Source organism: Chaetodon auriga, chromosome 11 (genome assembly GCF_051107435.1).
Source record: "Chaetodon auriga isolate fChaAug3 chromosome 11, fChaAug3.hap1, whole genome shotgun sequence".
NCBI lineage: Eukaryota > Metazoa > Chordata > Actinopteri > Chaetodontiformes > Chaetodontidae > Chaetodon > Chaetodon auriga.
The window spans coordinates 23,102,044-23,119,591 of record NC_135084.1 but is presented as its reverse complement, the minus strand read 5'-3'; the positions used below and the strand labels follow the sequence as shown (position 1 = coordinate 23,119,591).

The 17,548-nt window shown below is 41.1% G+C and overlaps 3 protein-coding genes across 7 annotated transcripts in view; 2 read left to right on the top strand and 1 right to left on the bottom strand.

Moving 5' to 3' along the window:
• lnpk (lunapark, ER junction formation factor) overlaps window positions 1-17,548 on the bottom strand; it is a 51,888-nt gene that overhangs the window by 9,956 nt on the left and 24,384 nt on the right. For 2 of the 5 annotated variants that reach the window (XM_076742329.1, XM_076742333.1), the window contains exon 1: window positions 873-987. The exons of 1 other annotated variant lie outside the window; for it this stretch is intronic. The gene's annotated coding sequence lies outside the window, so the exon portion shown is untranslated. Of the gene's footprint in view, window positions 1-872; window positions 1,003-17,548 lie in introns of those variants that run through there. 2 more of the 5 variants (XM_076742332.1, XM_076742331.1) reach the window with 2 other exon arrangements.
• Window positions 6,748-9,631, top strand: LOC143328347 (homeobox protein Hox-D11b-like). Its single transcript, XM_076743431.1, has 3 exons — window positions 6,748-7,402; window positions 8,553-8,694; window positions 9,532-9,631. Exons 1-3 carry the CDS (start codon window positions 6,748-6,750, stop codon window positions 9,629-9,631), a joined length of 897 nt encoding a protein of 298 aa, XP_076599546.1.
• Window positions 14,511-17,014, top strand: LOC143328426 (homeobox protein Hox-D9b-like). The gene is made up of 2 exons (XM_076743556.1): window positions 14,511-15,195; window positions 16,770-17,014. The coding sequence occupies exons 1-2, from the start codon at window positions 14,511-14,513 to the stop codon at window positions 17,012-17,014; spliced, it is 930 nt and encodes a 309-aa protein (XP_076599671.1).

Sequence of the window (17,548 nt, the reverse complement as noted above, 5' to 3'; positions counted from 1 at the left end):
GCATGATGTATATTCAACACTGAAAACTGTCACTACACTTACTGTGAACAGCTTGTTTTATGACTCTGGATAAAGGTCAGCATGTCATCGGAAGCTATGACGACATCACGGCCTGCTTTACCGTTTGCACAGATACGACCTATAAGAACTCGACTCCTTTTTTTTTTTTTTTTTTTTACACACGATGTAAGTCCACATGTGGCTGCTGTTATGATATCACAGCTGACATTCCAGTAGTACATTTTAAAGATAAGATAATGTGAAGCCAGCAAGAAATGTGCAGCGTTTTCAATAATATGACTTTGCCCATATGCTGAAAGAGACAGCAGCATCCATCCGGACAGCATATCCACAGAACTAAACGGTCTGGAGTTGAAGTGGTCCCCAGACAGAAATGCTAATAACGTTGCAACGTTAACTGACTCTTCTTTCAGTCCTCTAACTTAGAACTGCTTGAAGGCGAATACGGTATTTCCCCTATTTATCACTTTCCTTTCGAATGACACGTATAAACAATCTTGTAATTTCACGGTTCCAGCTAAAGGAGTTAAAGCTAACGTTAGCCGCTCCATCAAAACACTGGATGCCTGCTAGCAAGCAACAATGACGTCATATAGCCAGGCATAATGGCCGTGTAGTTGCCTTCGCCGTAACTATAACATTACATATATCCTCACAAACCACAACAAATCCTAACTTAAACAAAGTTAAGCCTGGACTGTGTTAGCTTAACTGCTGTACCCAGCTAACCGTACGTTAGCTAACGTTTCTGCATCAGTACGTTTGACTGTTGAGTTACCGACGTTACAAGAGACACACAGCAACGTGCTCGTTAGTCCACGGTCTCCATCAGGTGTTTAATCAATACTTACGTCACGCGGTGTATAATTATGTCTATTAGCCGTCATTTGCTCAACTTAGCGGAGAAGCCACATCACAGCAGACTTCTGCTGTTACCTTAACTGACATCCTAACTGCCAAGCGGCGGTTGGCGCGGCGTGTAAACGTAACAGACGTACACCGGATGACGTCACCCGCCGACAGAGGTTGATTTGTTTCCCAGAGTGCTTTGCGTTGTAGTGTTTTGAATTTTTTTAAACTTTTTCGCCACGTTGGGAGCGTTTAAGAACTAAGATTAAGCGAAGGACTGCATTCAAAAACAACTTGACAAATGTTTTCAGTAACAGCTAAATGATTTGTTTAAAAAACAAACAAACAAAAACATGTTTATTCATTGATTGGACTTGTTGAGTCAGTCGTCATATTTCCCTAAACATCACGGCCCTAACCTGCCCCCAAACACTGGACCCACACACACCTCACACACACACCTTTTATTTACCTTGTGGGCTTTTATAACAGACTACAATATAGATACACACTATTTTGCTATTTTATTTACACCTGTGATTAACCAAAAGCAAAACACAATAAGTCAAATAATTAAAGGTCAGCTATGAATGATGAGATACAATAACATAAAGCCAGTCAACAAATAAGAAAAGATAAAAAGAACCCCCACAAGTTAAATACAGCGTCAAGCTTTTGTGCAGTAACTTTAAGGTGTAAGTCAACTTTTCACCACGAGATGTCGCAAGTTCATTGTTTCATGTGGGCTTTCACTAATCAATGATGCAGCATTCAAGTGAGCTGAGTGGGGCAGTGAACAATATATTTTAATTGGACTGTAATTAAGCTGTGATGATATCTTTAATTAAAGATTAATGGTAATCTGCCATCATGCATGTCACCATGTATTTTATTCTAATACAAACACCTGGAATATCAGCAATGTACTAATTTCCTTTCCAGCTGAACAGCTTTAGACAGTAGTACAGTATTCTGATAGTGCTGCGCTCTCTTCCTCTCTGCAGGTAACAACAGATGGTGAGGCACTTTGCAGCATTTTCACACCACATGGTACCTGAATATGTTTCCCATAACAGAACCTCACATTTACTATATCCGTGAATCATTTCAGAGATTTCCTTGAATGTCGCACACCCAGACAAACTGAGGTCCAGCTCAGCAACTCAAACACACACGTATGTTCCCATAGTGTTTCCACTGTTATGAGATTGTATAAAACGCTGTGAAGCCGCGGAATCTCTCTAATATTTAGCAGCATTTTCTCCCAGATGAGCTGTTTCAGATTAGGCTGCAGCGTGCAGAGATTTGGCCTTCAGCTTGAATGCTTACAGCTTCCTCTGGAGTCTGAAGAGTTATAGGCCTAATAAAACTCTCTCTCTCTCTGTCCCCTCCCTCTTTCTCCCTCACACACTCACTCACGCGCGCACACACAAACACACACACACACACACAATCACAAACACCCACGCGCGTGCACACACACGATATGTTGTTGATGAATATCACAGCTGATGAATAATCCTGATGCCGATGTTATTTCCGTTTCATTAACCCTTAATAAATTAAACCACGAATAAAAAAAAAAAAACAGCGGGGACATTTTTCGTCGTGCACAGATGGGCCACAGTACGTGTGTGTGTGTGTGTGTGTGTGTGTGTGTGTGTGTGTGTGTGTGTGTGTGTGTGTGTGTGCGTGTAGTGGGCCTAATGGATGTTGCAGTCCACAGAATCATGTGAGCGCACGGTGTGTCTGACTGAAACACAGCAAAACAAAATGTGCACATAAATAAGTATTATTTTACCTTTTTGCCAATGAAACGAAAATATTTTTTAACGAAATATGTTTTAGTCTTTCACTTCTTTTAGTGAGCCTTCATCTGACAACTCAGATTTAATTTCTGATCAGCATTTTGCATGGTGTTCAGACTATATCTGCGTTAACTACATGCCCACACTGTAATTCCAGCATATTTTGTTCTGCAGTGAGACTAAAGTAAAGGTAAAATTTGAGTTCATCCATTGAAACTGTGACAGAATCTAAGAAACACGGGATAAAATTAGCAAAAATTGCATAAGCTCTTAGTTGTGGTTTATCCGCTGTTTGTGTTTTTCCTTGCAGTACTTTCTCTTAATTAAGCATATTTAACATGCATGCACCCTATTAAAGCCGTTGTACGATTTGTTTTGCTCAAATGATTTCAAGAGTCTTATTGATATCGTGTTCCACATCGGTCTTTCACTGTGAAGGGCCTTCCGCATGCCACCATTTGCACCTCTTTTGTTGACTGAACATTGCGAGTGGATGGCACATGATTCAAAGACACTAAAGTTTTGGGGGGTTAGACCATTTATTGGACTTGGCAGTCAGTGTGTGTCTGTCCAAGCAGGAGACACCTGCCCTCGGACGGATGCCGACGCACAGCCCGTGAAGTTGGTCTCATTTGCTGGTGCTCGGCCTTCCATCCAGCTAAGGTAAGCCTCCATTCTGCTGAATTTGGTTGAAAGAGATTTATTTCGCAATTAGTGATTCACATTCAATCGGCAATGTGTGGTTATGTTTAATCATATAAATCCTTCTCTTCGTTGACTCTTTTTAGCTTGTGTCGGGAATGTTCCCTTTTCAGTGCGCCAAACTTTCCTTACAAACGCGCTGCAGGGCGACAGTCGTTCATTAACTTCTCCTAATGAAAGATTGATGTTTCATTAGTTTCTTTGAATGATCGATTAAAATAATAGCATACTTTCTGATCTGCACTTTAACTTAAGTGAATGTGATCTTTTAATGCACAAAATGTCTCAGGCTATAACGTAGAAAAGGTGGACTCGTTTGCTTTTAATGAACAAAAGCAAAACTGAGGACGTCAAACTATTGAAGTTATTATTATAATATTAATGGCCTATAATACAATATAGAAGCAAGAAAGTAACCATAAACTATTTATATATATATATATGGATGATAATTTAATAAAGAATGTGGTTTTTAATATTTGAATCGGAGAACGATGAATTTCAGGACCCTTTAACAGCGTTAATGCTGCTGTGAGATTTCAGTGGCGTCCGTAAGAAATATCTCACTTAACTACTATTACCACCACTAATATAATAATAATAATAATAATAATAATAATAATAATAATAATAATAATAATAATAATAATAGTTAATGGGTCGTTCCAGGCCTCGAGTCTCTTGTTTAATTTCTTTTATTTTTTAAACAAAGGACGTTCATCCCTCTACTGTTCCGACGTCTCACGTGGTACCAGCCTGAAGTAGGACCACTTGCACCTGCAAGCCAACTATCGATTTAGATCCACTACAAAAATACACCAGCAGTGCAGGAAACAGCGCGTGCGTGATTTTGCTTTGAGCTTCATACATTCAGTCTTTCTGTTACAGTTGCGTTCTTCACCCTGACATTGTGTAACCCAACACGCAAACACAACGCCAGCATTGCGTTTGCTTCAATTGTTTAAAAGCCATTTATTCAAACATACATATCCTGACATAACCTGCAACCAACACACACAGGCAAAGCTCTCATAACACAACAGCTGTCACACAGAAGGAGACACGATCCTTCACATACACAGCAAACACATCATGTTTACTGGAGACTATCACGTCTGTCCTGGAATGTTAAATATCAGAGTAACATCCAATGTGCTCCAGTAATTAATCATACAGATGAATGTGTGGTTATAACATGAGAAACAGGAGAAAGAGTCATAGAAATGGGCTTAAGTAGATGACCTTCCATTAGGACAAAGTCCTGATATGTTTCAGTCAGAGGCCCTGCGCTGAGCATTAAATAGCCAAAGCCTTTTAATTAGACATAAATATTTATTATGCAATAAATGGAAAAATCCCAATACACCACTAAGGTATTTATATGGCTCTAGGCCTAAGGGGTTTCTGCTGTAGCCTGTCTAAGCTCCTTTAAGGACTTCCATCTGTCTATGATATGTGATGGCCTAAATATAGAACATTTTAGGTCTACATCTGGTTTGTTCGTTGAGTTCACTTTGGTTGCAGCGGCTTTGTGTTCAATGTGTTGGGGTAAAGACCTGGCACTGTAGTTCTGTTAGCATCTATGTGACCCTCTAAAAGATGTCTCTATATACACTATTGTTTGGTCTGAGAAGGAGCTATTAACATCTGTGTATTGAGAGAAAAAAAAAGCCGAATTATGGTCAGTCAGTGTCGGATACGTCAGCCCACCAGGCACCTGCTAAGGCACCCAAGACAGTGTTGGTCATATGGAAACTAAACATCAGCAGACATACATGCAACACACTGGTTAGCAAACAAGAAGTACTTGTATTCTTAACTGCAGACTCTTGATAGATGGAAAAACAGGTGTTTAGGTGTTAACGATGGCCCTGTTCTCCAGTGTCCCACCAGAGTGACAGAGAGCCAGCAAGAGCAGGACCGTGAGACTGAGGCAGCTGAACGAAATCCAGCCGCCATTTTATTATTTCTACCTGTAATTTTCATCTGTGAAAAAGGCCTCGTGGTTCGCAGGAGAGCGTCAGTTATTTATACTGTATAATCTGACATGCACAACTAACATACATGCAGACAGTTTGTATTATATTTCATGGCAATGGTGTGCACTGGTCCTGTTACATTTAAAAGCCATTCCAGGCCATGATTTATGCCTCCTCCACGCTGAAGGCCTCTCCTGTCCACAGTGACTCTAGCAGAAAGGTTGTCGGTCAGTAAGCTAACCTTCTGGTGCCGTTCCCTCAGCCTCTGTCTATTGTCCCTGTTCTCATTCTGTGTTTCAATATTTTGTGAAAATCCATCATCAGCTCAGTATTTTGCAACCTAATGCATCTCTCTAACCCTAAAAGTAGTTGTTTCTTCCTTATTTCCACTTAGTTTATACCATGTTGGTGGATTTTTGCATTATGATATGATTTGGATTTATTTTTAATCTTCCTCTTCATAGACACAACAACCCCTGTATGGAAGACCCACATAAGTCTGATAAATAAAAATATATCAAAGAAGATGTCATCAATATTCCCCATTTGCTAGATTATCAATATTACTACTGGTAATAGTAACCTAGCGAAACAGTGATATGTAGTTCCCCAGCAGTAGTAAAAACAGAAGAGAAAAGAAATTTGCTCTCAACATCTGGAGTGGCTTTTCAGTGCAAGTCAGAAATATCCAAAAGTCTTATGAGCGGCACACATGCACAGGTAATCAATATGCAGCAAAAGGAATGTTTTTCTTTGCGTTGGAAAAACAGATTTTTATTATAAGCTACATACAACACCTGTGTAAATTTCAATTTCACCTCCTGCCAATTTACTTTACACAGTGAGTGCCAGAAAGGCTTCATTACAGCACTACTCTAAGTGTAACTGTGTGTGTGTGCGTGTGTGTGTGTGTGTGTGTGTGTGTGTGTGTGTGTGTGTGTGTGTGTGTGTGTGTGTGTGTGTGTGTGTGTGTGTTCGGGGCTGGCCAAGCCCAGATTTGACATGGCCTGACAGAAAAACATGCAGCCCAGCCTTAAGTTAATTGTACTCAGCAGACACAGTTTGGGCAGACTCAAGGTCAAAGACAGTTTGTTTTCAGGACACTGAGGTGCTTTCATTGAGGTCTTTGGGGTAAAGAAGAGATGTGGATTATTAATAATACACTTATATTTCTTGTTTTAACTTTGGGGTCTTAGGTCACTTTGCAGGGCTAGATTTCTATGAAGTTTATATTAATTACTAGTTTTTGGACTGAAGGGTAACAACTAATTTGCTGTGCCCATGTAGAAATAAAGGGGGAGGCATCTCACCCTGTTTAGGACCATTTCTAGGTTTTATTAGATTAACGACCAAGTATTCTGTTCAAATTTAAAGTATTTTCACTATCCATGTATTTACCAAGCTGCACCTATCCGTCAAAGTCTGACTTTGGCTCCATCACTTGGCCGTTTTTAACGGAGAGCGGCACAGCTCTGCAGGACCACAACACCGCTGCAGCGAGGCGACTGTCGGGCGGCCGGGACATCCGCTGTGAGCCGCGACAGCAGCGTCCTCCTCCGTGGAAATGGAGCCTCTACCAGGCGAGCGGGCCCGTCGCCTCCCCGCCGCCATCCTGCTTCAGCTTACCGGGTAAAGCTGTTTACCACGAGTACCACGGCTCCCCGCCGGAGGGCCGCTTTCTGTACGGTGCCTCTGGTCCTTTACACCCACACGCGTTTGCCGGAGCTCCGCGGAGTCTCCCCGGCAGATACGCGGCCTTCAGCCCGGACTCTCAGCTCCTCTTCCCGGTAGGTCGGAACAGTCTCCTGCCGCCGGGTTTCGACCAGTGTTTGGAGTGTGCAGGAGAGGGAGTGGACCCGAAAGCGGGGAGGACACATGGGAGCCAACAGGAGAAAGAGACGATTCGGGCCGAGTGGACGAGCTGTCATAGCGGGGAGAGCAGCGAGGTGAGGGCGGGGTCAGAGTCACCGCAGGCTGGGAGAGACGACGAGGAAGATGCGCCGTCATCCAGCGGCTGTGGAGGAGACTACCGCCATGCACAGAGTAAGTTCATCTCAGTCAGATAATGGAGATAAATTACTGAAGTCACCAGAGATTTGTAGGCCCACAGCTGATAAGTGATATCCTGTTTCCATACAATTATCCCAGACAGTATGCAGGTATTATCATTTCTGTATGTTCCAGGGACTTTTCCATGGTGTGAAATAGAACAGGCCTCTGAGCATCAACTGACTGAACGTTTTGGTTAAATGTTCCCGGAGGAGCCAGAATGGGCCAACTGGGCAGCCAAGAGTAGTCCTGTATAAACCTTTGTCTCGGCTAAAAATACACTCTCCCCTTTATCAATTCGTTTATTGGCTGTACAGCCTGCTTCTCTGTGTTTATTCGGTGTAATATTATTAGACCAGATTTATCTTTTCAAAGTAAAGCGTATTGAGGACGAAATAACTATTTACTAAAACAGGAGTAATGGTGTGGGCTGCTTTTCTTGTACATGTCTCCGGCAGATCGAACACGAAGCGTACAGACTCATTATTATAAGATTAAAAAAAAAAGGTACTTTTCGTATAAACACATTTTCTTTTTACTCAGTAATTTTAATTAATACTCCATTGTTGTCTTTATTTCTTTGCTATGCTCAAGTGCTGGTAGTTAGCAGTCAGATGCTATTAAGCGCACATGTTGGCCCTAAAAGAGAAATGATATGGAACCTAATGTGATCACTTTGTTATGAGAGCATGAATTAGACTCACAGCTTGAAGGTCATGTCAGCTTCTTGAACTGTTTTCACTCAGACCTTGACATTCACCTTAAATAAAAAATGAAAATCTCCATTAATATAAACTCAGACTGATTCACATGGGTTTTATCTTTGTAAGCTTCGTTGCTCAGCTCTGTTGGATGTTTGGGACAGATAGTCTGACCATCCTGATCCTCACCCCAACGACTTGGGGTGGCTTTTTTTTTTTTTTATTGCATTAGTGTTATAAAAAAAATAGTAATATTATTCTCTCACATTAGACACATGACCAGTTATATCTGGATTATAAGACAGTTTTTTCTAACAGTGATTTTGTAATGTTGTTTTGTAATAACTCTTTTCTCTCTATCTATCTATCTATCTATCTATCTATCTATCTGTCAACAAAGTGACTGTTTATTATCACGCTGAATCTTTTCCCTCTCTCTCCAGCAGAGCCCTGTCTGAGCAGAAAGAAGCGTTGCCCTTACTCCAAGCAGCAGATCAGAGAGCTGGAGAGAGAGTTTCTGTTCAACATTTACATCAACAAGGACAGACGCGTGCAGCTGTCCCACCTTCTGCGCCTGAGCGAACGGTGCGTCCGTGTTCCACTACATCCTTAACTACATGAAAGAGCTGTAAAACACAAGCTGCTGCCTGGGAGCACTTTCAAAGGGACAACTTTGCTCCAGTTGGGGTTACATCAGGGTAAATTAGTGCTGGGATCGTTACTCCACTCACCAGGTGTTATTCAGCCTAATCTTCAGGCTGCAGGGAAGCACTTCTGTGAAATACTCCACACTCTGTAATGCAGATTAACATGAATATTTAATGGTAGTTTTATGACCATGAAAGGTGAGCTGACATGTTTTTGAATCTGGAAGGAGAAACCGCTGTTTGGCTGTAATAATCTAAAAGTTAACAGTGAAAAACTTCATTAACAATTAGTTAAATTGATTTGTATGTTTACAGAAATGTGGTCAGCATTTATTTAAATAATTGGATAATTGTTTGGTCATTCTGCGGTTGTGGCTTCTCCACTGTGGGGATTTTAAGCTTCTTCTCCAGCTTCTTCTGTTTTATATCATTATCAGTTGAAGATCTTTAGATTTTGGACGACTGATCAGACTTTTGAAGATGTCACCTTTGCCTGTAGGAAATCCTGACAGGCATTTTCCACTCATTCATTGATAATGATTGTTAGTTAAGATTAATGTTAACAATTAATGTTCACTGACAGTAGCAAAGTCCACTTTACACTATTCCACCCTCTGGGAATACACCTGTCTGAAAAATGTTGATGCAATTACATTCACAGTGAATATTCTGTCTGTAGAAAACTCATGATGTGAAACAGATCCATCTCACCTGGAACAGCTCAAACGGATCACATGTTAAATGCGTGTTTCTATTCTGTCCTTTGCTGATCCAGACAGGTCAAAATCTGGTTCCAGAACAGAAGAATGAAAGAGAAGAAACTGAACAGAGAGAGACTGCAGTACTACACACCACATTTCCCCATAGACATGTGAGAGAGAAAGAAGAGAGTCTTTCTTTCAGTGTCATGCACAAACTGTGTGACGACGCTGGACGCAGGTTAATAGAGACGTGAATAAAAGGCGAAAACCATAAATAGAATCCTGCCATTGGAGGAGAAACCCCAAGGCTCAGGTTTAGGCCCCCTGTTTTCTCAACAAACACACTCTGAACAGTCAAAATTAGCAACTTGTCTGTCACTCATCAAGAAAACATTGTGAATGCTCATCTGAACCCAACTTTGTCTCTGAAGCTTACTGTCAGGAAATGACCCGCCTCAGGCCTTCGTGTCCATTTAGCAAGGAATGAGAAAGACATTCTTCATGCTTTTCATCTAAAAACCAAAAAACTAAATGGGGAAACATCAAATGCAGATGCAGCTCTTTGTCTGCTTGTCCGTGCAGCCTTTTGGACTCCACAGAGAATATTCAATTTGGCTTTTCTTTTTCTTTTTCTTCCAGTGTTTTGATGTTGACTTGCACTGCTGGCAATCTAATTGTGTGTGTGTGTGTGAATGAATGTGGTTGTGAACTTTTATGGCTGAACAACTGAACACATCTATCCATTGCTGTTTGTTGCTGACTTTGTTCATAAATGTCCTTCTTGCATAAGCTTAATAAGTAATGCACTTAAACCTCATAACTTCAAATTTACTCATGTATTTAGCATTTGAACAGAGTCATTTTAGGCAAGCAAGGACAATCTACATCAATTATTCTGATATTTGCGACATTTGATCTTTTGTTGTTCCCATTTTGCTTCTGAGTTTTAAGCCAATAAGACTGACTGCATAAGAAAGACATATAAAATGTGATTAAATACTGAATACCCTCATCAATGAGTCCATTATTTCATTCTTATCTTCCAAGTGTGTTCTTATTGCAATAATACACAATTTGGATTTCAATATATTCATGTATTATACGTCAATCTCATACAATAATCCAATTAGAGGAACTGTTCATTGTTTTGAAGGGGCTTTGATGGAGGAGTCTGTTGACAGTGATTGGGGAAGAAACTCCCCCCAGAAAGGATCCAAGTTGAATTTTAGTGAATTAAAGGTCAGCAGGTTATTTTCCTAACACAAACATATGTATTTCTAAAAGCATTTCTATTTCACTCTAAAAACTCTAAAACCTTCTTTCAGGGTTCAGGTTTAGTCTGACTGTGAAATTCTAAATGTGAGGTTAACATTTAGGATTACTGCCTCTTAGTGGTGGCACAAACCAGTTTAAATGCTTTTAATATGTTTGAAAAAATGTTTTAAGATAAGAAAACATTTAGACAAATGACACAAATACAGCTCATTTTAAATTTTAAATGTAAGTTTGTCGGCGGGTCGTCAGAGGCCTTTCACAGGCTGCTGTCAGGATGCTTTTATACAATTAGAAAATAAAATGAATGTCATGTGTGATCACTTCTGCAACAAAGAAGTACGCTGAGAACATAATTAAATAAGCTCACACTTGATGATGCCTAAATCACACGAACATAAAAAATAACAGCAGTGAGCGAAGAGTACACGTGTCAAAGCATAAAAGACAACAAGTAAACGTGATGAACAGCTTCTCTGTCATGTGTTCTGTCTTCTCCTCACTGAGTTCTGACCCAGACTTTGAACAACACGGCAGCAGACAGCAGAAACACACAGTGAGTCCAAGGCTGCAGCTGAACCTTGAACCGCAAACACAGCACAGCGTCGCAACCACCGTTTCCTCCACCTAATGACTTTTATTGGGGCAATACAGACTGTCTGCTGTCTCCCTCTGTCTTTCTCTCACACCCTCACTCAGTCTGTGTGAGCGGGACTGTGCATGAGGGTGTGATTGTGTGTGATACAAAAAGAAGGAGATGAAAGGGGAGATTGTGTTCCTGGTTGGAACTAAAGGCATTCACCGTAATGACCCACAATAAACTCAAGCACAAGACCTCTGAGCCTCTACTGACAGCCATGTTTTAAACTGGTGTACTTAGATTTTTTTAATCATTGCTATAAGGTGTGCTGTTTTAATTTCTTTTTTTTTTTTTTTAGTTTTACAGTTGTAAAGAAATAGACAAGACAGTATCAGTAATTATAGAAGGTGGTCTTGGTAACAGAACTAGTGATAGAACAGTGGCATATGGGTAGTTATTGCAGTGCAAATAATAGAAGCAGTACTTGGTATCAGCAGCAGCAGCAGCAGCAGCAGTAGTAGTAGTAGTAGTGGTAGTAGTAGTATTTGTAGCAGTAGCAGTTTTAGCAGAAGAGATACATTAAGCTGCAGCAGCAGTGGTATTATTAGGAGAAAAAGTGACAATAGCAGTATTATGTTACAATACTGGAAGTAGTTGTAGTAAGAGTTGTAGCAGTAGTAATAGTAAAGAAATAGACAATACAGTATCAGTAATTATAGAAGGTGGTCTTGGTAACAGAACTAGTGATAGAACAGTGGCATATGGGTAGTTATTGCAGTACAAATAATAGAAGCAGTACTTGGTATCAGCAGCAGCAGCAGTGGTTGTAGTAGTTCTAATAATTACAGTAAACAGTAAAAGTGCAACAGTAATATTATAAACATCCATTTAGTATTTTTAACCGGCAAACAAATATTTAATAAATGCTTTATAACACACTGTAATTCAGTTGTATGCAGAGTTTTTATTAATGTACGTAAACAACCTCAACTGCTGCAGCAGCCACTCATGCGGTGAAGCTGGTGTATAAAAATGAATCACGGTAAATTAAAAATATAAATATGAGAAGTTAAAATTGTTGATTTTTATAACACTATATCCATATGACAGCAGCATAGTATAATATATACGCTGTCAACTACATTTTACTGTGTTTAAAACGTTTATTTTGTGTTTTTTACGCTGCCGATAAATGCTCGGGGCACTTAGAGAAAGGTGTTACCACTGAAAGGAATATTGCCAGCATTAGCAATGTAGCTGTGACAGTAACAGTCAGGGAAATAGAAAAGTAATCGTAATATTAATACTTCACAAACATATTTCCTAAATGCTCATCTGGAGAACAGATGACAGCAGCTCAGAGTCAGGCACTTTCTTTCCATCACTTCTCACAGTGTAAACTTATGTGTCAGCCTTCATGAGTTCTGCACAGCAAACCCGCCTCCACCCTCTCAGCACTTATGATGACACTGCCACCTAGAGGACGTTACTGCAATAATACAAATCCGGCCGGAGTCCTCAAGGGTTCAGCTTAATTAAATTACAAACGCTGATTCACGGATTTCTTCATTTTATACTAATTTGATAATGTGCGCAATGAGGAACGTGTATTTTAGTGCCCTGTTTGCTGAAACAAGCCCGCGCTGGCAGCCTAAATATTGCTATTACACTTATTTTGTGGATATTCTTAGGCACTTTTTGAGACTTCCACATGCAGGTGTTTTCAGGTAATCTGCAAGAAAATCTGCTGTTTCAAGGTCAAATTTTATTCTTCATCCTGTTGGAATCAACGCACTCACAGCGTGTCCGGAATTCTATTTAATGAATGAATGAATGAATGAAGGAATGAATGAATGAATAAATGAATGAACGATGGTCACAGGACCAGACCGTGTTGAACGCAGCCTGTGTCCTGATGTAGACACATTCTCCATCAGGACCAGCCAGCAGATGGCGCTAAGAGTGCACCAGAAACAGCGATCAAGGTCTACGTTAGAGGGTTGTTAGAAAACTTGCAAAATACACGGTTTGTATTTAAGCCACGCCCCATCCAGTGCGTCATCCTCTTCTCCAGCCAATGAGATTCCACGTTCTCACACAATCATGGGACAATGACAGTGAGTGGAGAAAGTCTTCGAAGTAATTGGCAAGAGGACAAATATGGTTTGTGAATCTCCGAGTGATCTCGTTAAAGAGTAAACGCTCGAGCTGTCATCAGCACTGGTCCATCAGGCCAACTGACCGACAGACGTGTCTCCAAAGTGTCAGTCATTCATCTTTGTGATCACACATAATCCTCCTTTATTTATTTATTTATTTATTTTTGAGAAATTCAAATTTAACAAATTGGAGATACGTGGTGTTTACAGACATAGACAGCTGTGAACAACAAAATGTCCAAAAACAACAAAACAAAACTTTTCTAACAATATAAAATCAATGCTAATGGTGCAAGCAGGTCATAGAACTGAATGTGTTATTCAGTGAATTATTAAAGGTTAGTAAGTCAATAAATAGATAGAAAAAAAAAAGAAAAAGAACACGGCTTTCAAAGATCTAATCACTGAATCAGAACAGCTGAAACGAAACGAAGCAGTCCCCTGACACAAATCCATCTCAGACAACATGCCGTGATTTGGGTGGTGGCCTGCATGGAGAGTGTGTGCGCGAAGGAAAGTTCACAAGACGAGTTTGGTCTCAGTTTTCCAACAAATGCACAATATTTTCACTGAAGATCGAGGAAATCATTTGTCGAGACAAAGATCCCAATTTCTCCTGTGTTAATCTCAGTCCTGTTCACACACACACACACACACACACACACACACACACACACACACACACAGTGACATCAGACAAGCTTGTAAACGACTCCCTGCTACTTTTTATTCAGCTTGTAAAACGATGTTTCAAGTCCACAGCTTTACAAACGTCCATGCTGCATTCAGGCCCATCTGGCAGCAGCAGAGCACACCTACTATCACATTTCTGAGCACAAAAGAATGATTTGATTTATTTCCGATACTGGGTAAATACAGTCTAACCATGTGATCCACAGTGTAACCAATGGGCAGCCGAGAAGAAGGTAAGGGCAGGAAAAAATTACTACCATTTTAGGGGAGGATGTAAGCCACTATACCAGCCCATCTAACGTTTTACAGTCGCACTTAAGTGTCTTTTTATTGAAATAATAAAATAAACATGTCGCTAACGAATTATTATTCCATGATGGGGCTCCAGACTGAGGAGCCGTACGGTGCACATTTCATCCCGGGAGGCTTGCAGGGGTCGACGGCCGGCTGCGCAAAGCCAGGCCGGGGAGCGGAGGAAGAGGAGGGGACCCCCGGCTCCCACATTCCGGATTTTTCACATTTTTCCAACAAACAATCGAGCTTAAACGGTTTTTCTCCGTGGACCAACACCACCACTTCCTCTTCATCTTCTTCTCCGCAGCTGCAGTCCACCCCCGGCGCCTCCATCCCCGGCATTTTTCATCCACATCACCTCCTGAGCCACCACCACCCATACTACGGCCCACAGACGCAGACCCACGCCGAACACCTCGCATCCTCGGCCGCCTCCGAGGGAAGGTTCGTCCGCTGCTGGGAGGGGTCCACTCCCACCTCGGAGACCTCTCTGGGACATGCCTCGTCCGCTTTTCCTGGATGTCTCCCCGCTCAGGGTGACCTCTCCGATCCCAGCCCGAGGTTCGAGGCGGTCAAACCCGAGAATTCACCCCCGTCACGCGATAGCTCCGCGGATTCCAGCTTCGCCAGCCCCACCGAGGTGGTCCTCGAGCGGCTGGGGACCGTGGAGGAGCTGGGGAGAAAGCCGGAGCCCAAAAAAGAGGAGGAGGAGAGAAAAACACAGCAACAGCCTGACCCTGGTAAAGACAGATATACCAAGCTCAGGAATGTTTATTAGCATGTGCATACACAGGTGTGTGTATGTGTGTATATGTGTGTGTGTGTGTGAGAGCGTGTGACAGAGAGGGAGAACGTGGCCTAAGTAAGTAAGTATGTGTGACTTTTATAGCCCTATAAATGTCTTGTAAACGGTAAAATATAAAACTTTATTGTCCATTAAAATAATTAAGGTGCTATTGCTGTTATTTAGCAATTTGTCACAAGAGTTAAACGCAGGTAGGCTCGCGCTGCATTTCTCTGACAGGATCAGTGCACAAAGGACACTAATGGGCTATTTTTCTTGCAATTAATGCTCAAAAATGTCTCCATCCAGTTTGTTGTGCAAGCATGTCCATCCAAGAACACCTCAGTAAATTATAGGCCCTTTAGCTTCCACAGAAGTGGCTTTATAATGCAGCATGTCTACAAAATGCCTCAAATAACCTCTCTAATTATTTTAAATTAAAGGTCCAGGAAAGGATTTTTAAATAGTCTGAATTACAATTTAGTAAAATGATTAGAGGAAGAAAGAAAAGACACCAAGTGTAACAAAGCACATATGACAGAGCTTATAATAATAATACTAATACTACTACTACTACTACTACTAATAATAATAATAATAATAATAGTCATCATTTTTTCCTGGCATTACATTTAAACTTTGTGGAAATTTAGGCTTTTGGTTTATTATTATTATTATCATTTTTATATCTGTGTCAGAAATTAGGTTTGAAATATGTTCAATAGCTGTGATTCATCTAAGAGTTCAACCTGTTATCACTGAGAGGAGTGAAGGAGATCTCTGGCCACCTGAAGTCCACTTCATCAGATAAATAATTCAGAACGTGAAGCAAAGTGAGCAAAGATGTCCTCTGTGTGGTGTGAGTGTGCGATGACCAAGGCAGAGCCAAAAAAGTTGTTGATCTATTGCCGCCTCTCTGTCTAATTAGAATTTCACAGCACTCTCTGGCTGCTTTATGTTTTAAAGTTGCCAATAAAGCATTTTTATGTCAGTCAAAGTTTCAGATATCAGTTGAATAATTCCAGAAATGAGGCTCAGTTTGGCTGTTTGTGAGCAGTGCCTGCACTCACATGCAGACTCCTCATTCCATGCACTCTGCTCTATTTGTTGCCTAAAAACATTTTCATCTAAAAAGATCTGCAGCTGCACGAGAAGTCATTTTACACAATGTCACACTGTGTTAAATGATGAAGGATAAAAGAGGATGCAAACAACCCTGGCGCTAATAAAACCCAGGAGCTGTTTTAGTTTTGGTAAAATGAGCAAAATATGGTTAAAAAACAAAAGTCAACTTTATTTATGGGGCTGTGTTTGGAGCATGCGCTGGTGTTTCTTTTTCTAATGAGCCAAAAGTCGCAGGCTCATAAAACGTGTTCCTGAGAATATTTTCTTTGATTTTTATGTCAGTCTTTGAACTCCTCACAGCACATAGACACACACACACAGGCAGATACACACCAGCCAGCAGAGTTAATACGCTGGTGTGTGGTTAAAGCTAAAATCTATGCCACTCTGTCTCTTCTTCTGCAGAAAATCCATCAGCTAGTTGGATCCACGCCAAGTCCACCCGGAAGAAAAGGTGTCCGTACACCAAACACCAGACCCTGGAGCTGGAGAAGGAGTTTCTCTACAACATGTACCTGACCAGGGACCGGCGCCTGGAGGTGGCAGGACTCTTAAATTTGACAGAGAGACAGGTCAAAATCTGGTTCCAGAACAGACGGATGAAGATGAAGAAGCTGATGACCCGGGACAGGAGGAGTATGAATGAATGATGCATTTGGAGAAGAGGCTGGGCTGTTTTTTTTTTTTTTTTTTTTCCTAGGATAGGCGTGGAGGAGGTGAGGTTACAGCTCATAAAAGAAACGCAGTGCTCCAAGATGCCCAACACCTTTCACCTCAGCCAGCACGATCAGCTGTTACGAAGCAACGGACTGTGGCTCCAACATGGCCGCCTTGGAAAGCTGCAGTGGTGAAACTCTGCAGGGGAGACCAGGATGTGTTGTAACACTTCTCAGAAAAAATATTCCTCAGTGTCTTTTGACCTTTTCATGTTAGATCTTCTGAACTTCCATCTGCATGTTTCCAAACGAAGACAGTCAACCTGTAGTTGTAAATACAGCAATGCCTCGAATACAATGTTAACATTTACAAGGAGATCCATAAATTAAATCCAAAAAACACACTAGATGCTATCAAAGGCTTTGCTCGTCTTCAAACACATCTGTTTCTGATGAGGTTGTATAGCTCATATGTCCAAAACTGAAACTACTCGCCACATACTTGACATAAATTGTCTGTGCTTTCTG

What these genes read in the sequence shown, in the direction of transcription:
- LOC143328347 (XM_076743431.1), top strand. Translation starts at nt 6,748, where the DNA reads ATGTATTTACCAAGCTGCACCTATCCGTCAAAGTCTGACTTTGGCTCC. An exon ending in AGACTACCGCCATGCACAGA is followed by an intron (nt 7,403 to 8,552) that starts GTAAGTTCATCT and finishes CTCTCTCTCCAG; the next exon opens with CAGAGCCCTGTCTGAGCAGA. An exon ending in CTTCTGCGCCTGAGCGAACG is followed by an intron (nt 8,695 to 9,531) that starts GTGCGTCCGTGT and finishes TTGCTGATCCAG; the next exon opens with ACAGGTCAAAATCTGGTTCC.
- LOC143328426 (XM_076743556.1), top strand. Translation starts at nt 14,511, where the DNA reads ATGTCGCTAACGAATTATTATTCCATGATGGGGCTCCAGACTGAGGAG. An exon ending in ACAGCAACAGCCTGACCCTG is followed by an intron (nt 15,196 to 16,769) that starts GTAAAGACAGAT and finishes CTTCTTCTGCAG; the next exon opens with AAAATCCATCAGCTAGTTGG.